The sequence below is a fragment of the Populus nigra genome, chromosome 2, assembly GCF_951802175.1.
Source record: "Populus nigra chromosome 2, ddPopNigr1.1, whole genome shotgun sequence".
NCBI classification, from domain to species: Eukaryota; Viridiplantae; Streptophyta; class Magnoliopsida; order Malpighiales; family Salicaceae; genus Populus; species Populus nigra.
Genome location: NC_084853.1, coordinates 46,748,788 through 46,759,921, shown reverse-complemented (window position 1 = coordinate 46,759,921; position 11,134 = coordinate 46,748,788). Strand labels below are relative to the sequence as shown.

Genomic DNA, 11,134 nt, shown 5'->3' with positions numbered 1-11,134 from the left:
TGAAGCTAATGTCAATGATGAATTTGAGGGAAAAAATCAATTTTCAATAAAGGACTGCTATGTTGGAAGGCAACTACTAAAAAATAACAAAGTAAAATATCTAACAATAAAACAATTTAAAACCCAAACAATGCAGACAAAACATAGTATTAAAAATAAAAGAAAATAATCAGGGTCTAAATTAAAAAATAAAAAAAATAAAAAAATGATAACAAAAAGTTATTAAAAGAACGAGGACCAAAACTGGATAAAAAACTGAATGAAATTAAATGTTGCGGGATAAAATTAAAAAAAAATCAAGAAAATGATAAGAATATAGCAATCAAAAGAATGATGACCAATAATGAATTAAAAAATGCAATAAATTTAAAAGGGATGAAATTAAAAAAAATAAAGAAAAGTATAAAGCACATAAATAAAGTAATTAGAAGTAAAAGGGACTAAATCGAATAAAAAAATCAAATTGAATAAAATAATGAGGTATGAAATTGAAAACAATCAAAACTTCAAAAAGCATCAAATACCAAATAAACAATAATTAAAAGAAGAATGACAAAATAAAAAATAATTAAAATTACAAGGTTAGTTTTGTCATTTTACTATTTAAAAAAGAGGACAGAGAAGCCCATCCATGCATGTATATTTTTTTCTCTTTCAAGGAAAAGATGAAAAATCCCCTCATCAAAGGTGTTTTTGTTGCTTTTAAAGGTAAAATAATTATTGTATTGTATTGTAAGAAAAAAAACATGATTAGGCCATTTTGCTCTAAATCAATTTTATAATGTTGGATATATCCCAATAGAGAAGACATTTTTACCTTTAATTGAAAGTTTAATCAGTTTTTTTTTTCAATAATAATATTGTATTTACATTGTTATAATCCATATTATTCAAGTGTAACCAAATGAATATTTAAAATGATTTGAAAATAAATTTAACTCGAATCAAACTTCATTGTCAAATCAAATCTATCCATTATATCCGATCGGGTAGTAAGAGGGAAGATTCCTTTCTCTAACTTCCCAGTCAAGCATGGATGTCGCTTATTGAAGCATTATTTTCATAATAATTTGAATATTTAATTAACACATCAAACGAAGTCAAGAATCAGATTGTTGAACCTGTCATCTATCAAACACGTTTTTTTCACACGACTACACCGCGTTCAACATAAATAAAGTAAAACACAAAACTGAGGTTGATAATCCTATGAAATTAATTAAATGATTAATGTTGAACTCTCGAGTCTTAGCACTTAAGATCTGGAGAGACTGTTTCCAATTTTAGGAATGTCTGGACGCTAGTAACCTTCGAAAGAGTCCACCAATCGAGGAAAACAGAATCTTTACAGCAAAGCCCATCATCCTGCACCAACCCTCACTCCTAATTTTAAAACCTAATTCGAGATCAATAAAACCAAAATTATAAATTAAAAGAATTAATCTGGATTCTCTTGATTTTCATAAAAATAAAAACAACACTATTGTTTTTCTTTTAAAGTCAACGAATTGATAACACAGATTTTATTTGAATTAGATCCGAGTCGATCGGATTACCACATCATTCTAGATTTTTGACTGGATTAATCAAAAAAATTTATTTTATTATTTTTTAACCCATACCGGTTCAAGATCCCGGGTTAATTTCCAGGGGCTGATATGGGTTTTAAAACAATGCTTCCGCACCCTCACGTCCCAAGACAAAGAAATGAATGCCATCTCAACTGTTAACAATCCTGTTGAAATGGTATGGGCCTATATCGGCCTGTAGAAAGTAGCAAAGCTATCACACAGCCGATAGTACAGTCATGGATAATAATAAGTTGGGCCTGAACTTTGAAACCCTTGATAGAGTGGGCATGTAAATGGGCTGCGAGTTCTAGAATGGAGCCCAGGACAAAAACTCTAGCTTGCCTTCAAGGATATAAACAAGCATGATTTTCCATGAGCTAAGATTACCATGTTTAGGGCTTGTAGCCTTTTGATTTATCCTTCTCGTGAGCTAAGCTACAAGGATATTTATTATTTGACTGATTTAATTTATCTCGTTAAGATATAAATCTTATATAATTTTATCTGTGTGTTTATGTCCATTGAATTAATCCATGGATTTCTCCAAGAACAAATTGAAGCAAGGTGGCAGAGTTCTGGCAATATTTTAACTTCTCCCAACAGGGATGTGTTGCCACATACATTGCTTCGAGACTCTTGGTCGTCGGCGCCATTGAATCCACTATTTTCCATGTAGAGGATAACAATATCATCCATGGCAAGTGAATTGGAACTTGGAATGGAAGCATTCTTTTCGGTCGAATGGTTGTCAAACCTATAACGGACTGAAGAATCAACTAGAGATCTAGCTCACCCGATGTTTGGACTAAAAAAATTACCTAACTGATCGATTAAAAACATGGGTTATCTAATTATCTAGGTGGTGGTCCAATAATAAAAGTTTAGGACTAAAAAGTTTGCTCTCTCTGTGGTCTCATATTCGAACCCTGTGGTTGCTCATATAATGATCACTGGAGGCTTATATGGTCGTTAACTTCAGAGCCTGTGGGATTAGTCGAGATACACGCAAGCTAGCTCAGACACTCGTGTTAAACTAAAAAAAACATGGGTTATCCACTAGCTCATTAACATCACCGATTCATGTTTGACCATATGAAAACACTTAATAAATTGAATATTTTTAATTAAAATAATATTATGTTTTAAAAAAAATTAAGGGACGAACCGTAACGGCCTTCCTAACACATGACTCTAATCGAGTTTTGCAACCATGTTTCTACACCCTGGCACTTAGGATTTGGGATCACAGTGATGGCAGACTCATTCTAATTAAAACAAGTTAAACTTCCCATGTTCCTGTCTCATAGAAAATCTAACAAGATTTAATTAATTCCTGGACTTGTTAAAAGCTCTAATAGATAAATAACTCATAAGAAATTCCCACAAACCCTCCACCATACAACTTTCGCTTGACCAAAATGATTAGTTCTAGGCAACGGTTTAAAAGGGACCTCAATTTAAAAATAAATGGAGTCGGAAGAATAACCGGAACAGCAGCGCCGATTCAACTTTCGGCAAGCAAGCCCTGGTGCGCTGTGGTCCATCTCTTTGCTTCGGAAAATAATAATCATTCGTTGCAAAATATTACAAAGCTCTAAAAAATATATAAATTTAATATTTTTTTAAATTAAAAATATTTTTAAAAAACATGTAAAAATAAAAATACAAGCTATGCCAATAACCCTCTAAATTTAAATGATAACTGCCATCGAGAAAAAAACAATTGAAGGACTATATAGAACAGTATTATGTTGACCAAGCATGCAAAACGAACAAAAAAAAACGAAATGATACGCTGTTCGACATGCTAGTTTTTCATCATTAATCAAAGACGGTCATTAGGTATAACTTCTAGATTGATTCCAAAAAAAAAATACTTGGATTATCAAGTTAATCTAAATTATTTATTTTATTTTTTATAGCGATGTATTTTTTTAATTTAATTAATTCAATTTGAAACGAGTTTCATCATTTACTAAAAGTTTAATCGAGAAAAATTAAATTTTATCGAACCAATCAATATTTTTTATAATTTAACCTAAAATCTAATTTAAAGTATTTTCAAATCATCGAATTTAATGATAATGATAGAAGCTAAGCATGGGATGAACTTCTCCAGTATGATTTTACCAAAAAGGTAAAAAAAATAAAAAAAATCCACTGAAAATGGAGATATCTTCTGTCCGAGACTTAAATTTTTTTGTAGGCAGGCACCATGCGTGGCTAACAAATATGGCAAGGCTAATAATCGCATGGGTGCACAAGCCACGCGAGATGAGTGGCACGTGGTGGTGTCGAACAAACCTGACACTGCGTGTCCCTACTTTTTTTCAAAGTTACCGCCGCGCAGTAATCGATGACTGTGGGACCCTTCAATGTTCCTCTTCCTTACTTTATTGATTGGTCTCGGATCCTTATAGCCTATCCCACGCGCACGGCGTTCCTTTTTCGTATGAATTTCAAGACCTTTTCTTTTTGAATTAATGGACTCTGCAATTTTATATTTTTAAAATTAAAATACCTCTTTCAATACTTTTTGTTTATAAGATTAAAATTAAAATTCTCACGTGTATTAAATTTTTATTTAAAATAATATTTTTTATAGCACAGATATAGACAAAGAAAAAGAAAACTGTTTTATTAAGTGTATTAAATCAAATGTAAAAAATATTCTTAAAAATATTTACAAATAAAATTTAATCTTGATTAATAAATAAATTGATAGCAGAATAACTTAAATATCATTGAAAAATCACAATAATCTTCCTTAACTAGTAAAAAATGAGAGTAGTAAAACCGTGAAAATTAGTCTGCTAATAGCCAAATAACACTTTTAGGGTTATCTAGCAATCGGTCCAAAACCAGATACTTTGACATTCCAAGACCAACGCGCCACGCATCCATTATTCATGACAACGGAAAATCCGGAGCAAGGCCTGGGACCCACCCTAAAATGATCATTCATCAAACACCCTGATTGAAATGATCGATGCATTCTTTGACCTGCCCCAGTGCCCCACCCCATACTAGTCTACCAAACCCGCCCGGCACAAGTTAAGGCTCTGTTTGTCTATACACCGTAGGAGGTTATATTGGTTTCGCTAAAAGTTTTTTTTTTCAAATCTTTTTTTTTAACTGAAACTACAAAAATTATTAAACACCCTAATTTGTATTATAGTTCCACCTCAAAATATTTTTTATTTAGAAATATATTAAGGTGATATGTTTTTTATTTTTTAAAAATTATTTTTGATATCAACGCATCAAAACGATCCAAAAACACTAAAAAAATATTAATTTTAAACAAAAAATCTTTTGAATTTTTTAAAAACACAAGTTCTATAACGTTTCCAAATAGACTGCTATTAGTATTAATGATTTTCATGTAAAATTAGATGAAAATTAAGCTGGTAAAATCTATGTAATCCAATTAGCCTTATCAAAATCCAACTAAAATCTGTTTCGATTTATTTTTTTTAAAAAACTTAACAAATCAGGTTAACCCGCTCTGCCAATAACTCAAACTTTAAACTGAGGAATATGCTAGACCGGGTTTTATAACCACCACCCGGCCATCCATTACACTTTCACACTCCTCTCACCTCACTATATATAATAGTATATATCTCATCAGCATTGCATCTCTTGTCCCTCACTCACTCACACAAACACAAAAAAAAAAAACCCATCAATCGAAATCAAAACCAGTCAACTTCACGCCTGTAAATTCAGAAACCTTGTTCACGTTACCCGAGAAACACGTATCACAACCATCCTTTTTACAACCATCCTGATCCGTTCGTTTCCACTTCCATGCAAAATCAACGGTTGCGATCATAAATTTTCAAACTTTCATGCTCTCTGTTTACACCCCCTCACATTCCTCCTCACAGCCACTCGGGTTCAGACACAACTGAAAAAGATAAACATACGTAAAGTAACAAAGAAAGCAAAATCTCGTACACACGCTTTACTTCTATTTCAACGCAGAGAGGGTCGAGTGTGCACCGAGAGAGCATTCAAGAATGGAGGAGAGACCAGAGACGGAGTTAATATCCATTCCAGCAACGCCACGTGCATCGACGCCAGAGATACTGACTCCGTCAGGTCAAAGGTCACCAAGGCCAGCTTCAAAGGAAGCGAAATCATCGACAGCATGGACACCGACATCGTTTATCTCGCCGAGGTTTTTGAGCCCAATAGGGACGCCAATGAAGAGGGTGTTGATTAACATGAAGGGTTATTTAGAGGAAGTGGGTCATTTGACTAAGCTCAATCCGCAAGATGCTTGGCTTCCTATCACCGAGTCTCGTAATGGGAATGCTCATTATGCGGCGTTTCATAACTTGAATGCCGGTGTTGGGTTTCAAGCCCTTGTTTTGCCTGTTGCCTTTGCTTTTCTTGGCTGGTAATTACTACTCCTTGATCTTTTGCTTTACATCTTGTATGTCTGAAGAGCATATATAGAAGTACTAAACTATACTTCTTGCTTGATGCATTTATTATGTTGAAGTACTTAACTAATAATGCATCTGATGGACACTGGTTTCTAGTTATGTTCATGGGTTGATTCTTGCTTTCAGTCTATGCCCTACACCCCCTCAAATTGCTCATCTTGATCATGTTTTCAGCTTTGGACTTCATTTCTTTTTCCTTCTGTTGATGCGTTCGAGTTTCTAGTACCACTACCCAGTTATATCCTCAAACATTTTGTTGATTTTTACCTTATTTCGATTTCTTTCAGTTGTGTATATAAAATGTGAGGTGTGAGTTTTTCTCTTTTTATTTCAACGAATGAGAAAACGTGACTGTACTCTGCAGCACTGGCTTCACATGGTGGTCAGAAGAATTTTGCTAAAAGTTTATGGACTGTGGGTCTACAAAGTGATCTTCTTTGATCTTTTTATAATGTTCTTGAAGATTTGTTTTTGAATAGAAGATATAGAAACATACTAGAAAGCTGAAGCTGGTCATTCCATGTTTTGGTTTTATGCATATTCAATTATTCTAGACAAGGGATACCAAATTTGTTATTGGGCCGCTCATAATTCTGTTTTTTACCTTTGGCCAATTTCAGAGGTCCCCTTTATATTTAATTGTTGCTTTTGTAGCTTTTTGCTCATTCATGATCAAGATTGTTGATATTTTTAAATTGTGCAGCTTTCAACATTGAAACCTATCACTTCCATCGAAGTTTGATGACCAAAAAAAGTACAGAAACAGTGTTAAAATTATGCTTTTTAATATATTGCTGCCTTTAGTTCTGAAATATCATGGTTCTGACAAGAGCCGGGATGCGTTCAGTTTGACGCTTGGCTTTGACTGATTTTAGAGGGAGTAGAAAGGGACACTGTAATGAGACTGATTTGAGCATGTTTGCAGCTCCTAGAAAGTTATAAGGTCAAGAAGAGCTAAAATGACCAAATTTACCACTCTGATTTTGGTCTTTGCAATTGATTGTTTGGTTACTTAATTCAGCATTTTCTATCCTACCAAGAAAGCTAGGTAAAAGAGGAGTTAAATGCTCAAATTCAGAGACAATTAAAACAGAAAAAGATTTGCAGCGCTTCTGCTGCCGTATTCCTTAATTGGAGCTTCTAGAAAATTTCAAAATATGAGAATGGAAATTGGATTAGTTGCTTAGAGGCACAGAAGCAACTGAATTTGGTTGATTTACCTTCTTTTTTTCTGTTTCTCCAGGAGTTGGGGAATACTGTCCTTAACCATAGCCTACTGCTGGCAACTTTACACTCTATGGATTCTGGTTCAGCTGCATGAAGCTGTTCCCGGGAAGAGATACAACAGATATGTGGAGCTTGCACAAGCTGCATTCGGTGAGAATCATGTCACGCTCAGTTGAAAATCTGATAGATTCTATGCCCAATAAACTGTTAAATTCGTAAGCTCAGAAATAATGAAGCACGGGTATAGATTCAGACATTCAATCATAAAGTAAATTGTAAGAGTGTTACTTGAACTATAACCTCTGCTCAAATTGATTGGAATCAATATTTCACAGTGCTTGGTTGGCATCTCTGTTTATTTTGTCAATTGGAGTTCAATGGCATGGTGATTGAAGCTGGAGAAGTTTTTGTCTTTTGCAATTTCTGTTCTATATTGATTCTGTATTGTTGTGGTTGCAGGGGAAAGATTAGGCCTCTGGCTTGCGCTCTTCCCAACAGTTTATTTGTCAGCTGGAACCGCAACAGCTTTGATTCTTATAGGAGGGGAGACAATGAAATTATTCTTCCAAATAGTTTGTGGGCCACTCTGTTCATCAAATCCCCTAACAACAGTTGAGTGGTACCTGGTATTCACTTCTCTATGCATCGTTCTGTCCCAGCTCCCAAATCTGAATTCAATTGCGGGACTTTCACTCATCGGTGCCATAACAGCTATCACTTACTCTACCATGGTGTGGGTTCTTTCTGTTAGCCAACAAAGGCCACCTACAATCTCTTATGAACCCCTTTCTTTGCCATCCTTTAGTGCTTCTGTCTTTTCAGTCATGAATGCTCTTGGGATTGTTGCCTTTGCTTTCAGAGGGCACAATCTAGCCATGGAGATTCAGGTATTCACTCTGAGTTTCGAAGCAATGATTTTATATGAAAAAATCATTATCATTTCAGGGTTTTTTTTTTTAATCTGGAGTTTATTTGATTTTCTTCAGGCAACAATGCCATCAACATTTAAGCACCCAGCTCATGTGCCCATGTGGAAAGGAGCCAAAGTTGCCTATTTCTTTATTGCTTTGTGCCTGTTTCCAGTCGCCATTGGAGGCTTTTGGGCTTATGGGAACCTTGTGAGTTCATCATCGTGACACATTTTATTCCTCTTTTACTTTAGTGTGTGACCAGTGAAAAATGTAAAGGGAGCAAAACAATCAACATTCAGGAAAATAAAAGCAAAATAAAATTAAGTTGTGCTATAAATCTCACAAAATTGTGCTGACTAAAGGTTTGGCTGCAAGTATTGTGTTAGGATATCCAATTCCTGATAGAATTGCTATGGCTTGGATTTCGTCAAAAACTAAAACCTCACCATTACCATACGATCAAGTTTTCTCAATTGCCTTGGAGAATCTAGTACATTAACAACTGTTCATAACTTGTTTGTCCTGTGTTTTGTTCATGACCTTTCCGTTGCTTGATTCCACTCTGCCTGTATTCCCTTGCATCCATTCTCTGTAGTTTTGAATCATGGCTGTTCTCTTGTTTAGATGCCTTCAGGAGGAATTCTCAATGCCCTGTATGGGTTTCACAGCCACGACATTCCTCGAGGACTTCTTGCAATGACTTTTCTTCTCGTGGTGTTCAATTGCCTAAGCAGCTTCCAGATATATTCAATGCCTGTTTTTGACAGTTTTGAAGCTAGCTATACCACCCGAACAAACCGACCATGCTCCATTTGGGTTCGATCCGGCTTCCGGGTGTTCTATGGATTCATCTCTTTCTTCATTGGGGTAGCACTCCCTTTCCTCTCCAGTCTTGCTGGTCTCTTAGGAGGATTAACACTTCCAGTCACATTCGCTTACCCTTGCTTCATGTGGGTTCTCATAAAAAAACCTTCCAAATACAGTTTCAATTGGTACTTCAACTGGATCCTTGGTTGGTTAGGTATTGCTTTTAGCTTGGCCTTCTCCATTGGAGGTGTCTGGAGCATGGTGAACAGTGGACTTAAATTAAAATTCTTCAAGCCACCAAATTAAGAATCCTATGCAGGGGCAGCATTGAAACCTTGTAAACATTATATAGGTTTACGTTGTATGTTGTTTTTGTACCTGCTGAGAAATCTACACTTAAAATGTATGGATATGTTGCTTTTGGAAGTTGAATGGGGGTAAAGCTTATCCTGATCAATTGCCTGTGCAAGATTTTACCTGGCTTTACTAGGGGTTATCTACTTGTCTTTGATTCAATACTGTCTTGTCTTCAAAAGAATGTAGAGAAATATCAAAATATGAATGTGTTTGTTATACCTTGGAATTGGACTGCACTTTTTTCTTTCTGATTGTTAAGCTAAACCTCTCAATAAAATTTAATAAGAGGAGCAACAAGATCTAGAGTATTGGATGCAGCAATGATAGCCTATTGGCAAGTATAGTGAAAGTGACCCGTCGATTCTGAACTTGTTCCAAAGTGGATGTGGAGGTTGACTGACTAATCTGGTCTCGTTTATCTTTGTTGTGTTTGAGATAGATTCAGATTAACCTGTCGGCTTGTGTTTTGATCTATGATAAATTCAGATTGACCTGTCGACTTGTGTATTGATCTAAGATAGATTGACCCGTCGACTACTTACGATGCTAATGACAAGATGTATACCTTGACAGCTGCGCAATGTTGATCCCTCCTTTATCATCAAATCTCCACTTTTTGAAAATGCAAGTGTTTGTGTATTTTAGAATGCAAGCAAGCATTCAAAATAATCAGAAAGCTCTGGTATCCAAAGGGTCAAAAGGTCTTCAAAGGAAATGATTCAAGGCATAATTGATTTTGCACATTACAGCGACTGCGGAGGTTAAAATACTTCGTGTCTAGGAAAATAACAAAAAGCTTGAAGTGAAATGCGACTAAAACATCATGCTGCATGGGGTTCCATTGTCACGCATGCCAAACCACGGATCTCGATAATAATAGCATGAAGTCTCTTCCAGACTGAGAGATGTTGCTGTCCACTCCGAGGAACAACAGTTCCTCGAAGCTTCATGCTTGCAATGGGGCAAGGCAGGCCTCAGCTTTGTGTACTCCATAAGCTAAACATGATCATGGTCAGGGTCCACGTTTCCAAAGTAGGTCAAATAGCAAGGAAACAGCGGGCTTATACCATGTGGTGACCTTGCTACACCACCAATATGGAAACTTAGTAGGTGTTTGCACATGCCACTTAATTGGCTTCAATTTAAAGCTAGAACTAAACATTCATGATGACAAGAAATGGCATGATGACGCATGGTGCAATATTGAATTATTTGCAGCACTAATTCAAAAGTCCTTACCTGTTTTTTTGCGGTGGGTTATGATAAGCTTGTGCCCTAAATATTCAAAATTTATTAACGGTAAAGTACTTGATTGGGCCCAACTTAATAATACTTCTCATGTTCCTTAATCCATTTCTTAATGCTATGATTCGGATTTAGCTCCCTTGAATGTTTTTTTTATCTTGTAATTGAAAAAATAACTATAATTGGGATTTTTGTTTTTAAAAATAAAAATCTATTATAAAATTGCATGGACAGACAAATTTATATATATATATATATATTCATCCTCGTTTCTTCCAATCACATGTTTTTATCATTCCATGTTTTTCTATTCTAAAACACCAACCAAAATGCCATATTTGGGTGGGCATTTGGGTAGTGATAATATAACCTATCATGTTAAATGAATCTAAATGGTTGATTTTAAAATTAATTTTTTAGATTTTTTTTATAAAAATCAATAACTACTAATTTTAATACAATTTAAAAGGATTTTAACCACTCACTAACATAACATGATTAAATAGTATCCTTGTCATTGATTGAATTTATCTACATGATAGATCATGTTCCCTGATTT

General features: G+C 35.0%; 1 protein-coding gene across 1 annotated transcript; it reads left to right on the top strand.

Moving 5' to 3' along the window:
• The first annotated feature begins 5,206 nt into the window (after positions 1 to 5,206).
• LOC133683152 (lysine histidine transporter-like 8) lies at positions 5,207 to 9,546 on the top strand. Its single transcript, XM_062106683.1, has 5 exons — positions 5,207 to 5,979; positions 7,272 to 7,405; positions 7,715 to 8,142; positions 8,242 to 8,373; positions 8,791 to 9,546. Exons 1-5 carry the CDS (start codon positions 5,597 to 5,599, stop codon positions 9,277 to 9,279), a joined length of 1,566 nt encoding a protein of 521 aa, XP_061962667.1. The 5' UTR covers positions 5,207 to 5,596; the 3' UTR covers positions 9,280 to 9,546.
• Positions 9,547 to 11,134: the final 1,588 nt, after the last annotated feature.

Coding starts and splice junctions, on each gene's coding strand:
- LOC133683152 (XM_062106683.1), top strand. CDS start 5,597: ATGGAGGAGAGACCAGAGACGGAGTTAATATCCATTCCAGCAACGCCA. Junction 5,980..7,271: donor GCCTTTGCTTTTCTTGGCTG/GTAATTACTACT, acceptor CTGTTTCTCCAG/GAGTTGGGGAATACTGTCCT. Junction 8,374..8,790: donor TTTGGGCTTATGGGAACCTT/GTGAGTTCATCA, acceptor TCTCTTGTTTAG/ATGCCTTCAGGAGGAATTCT.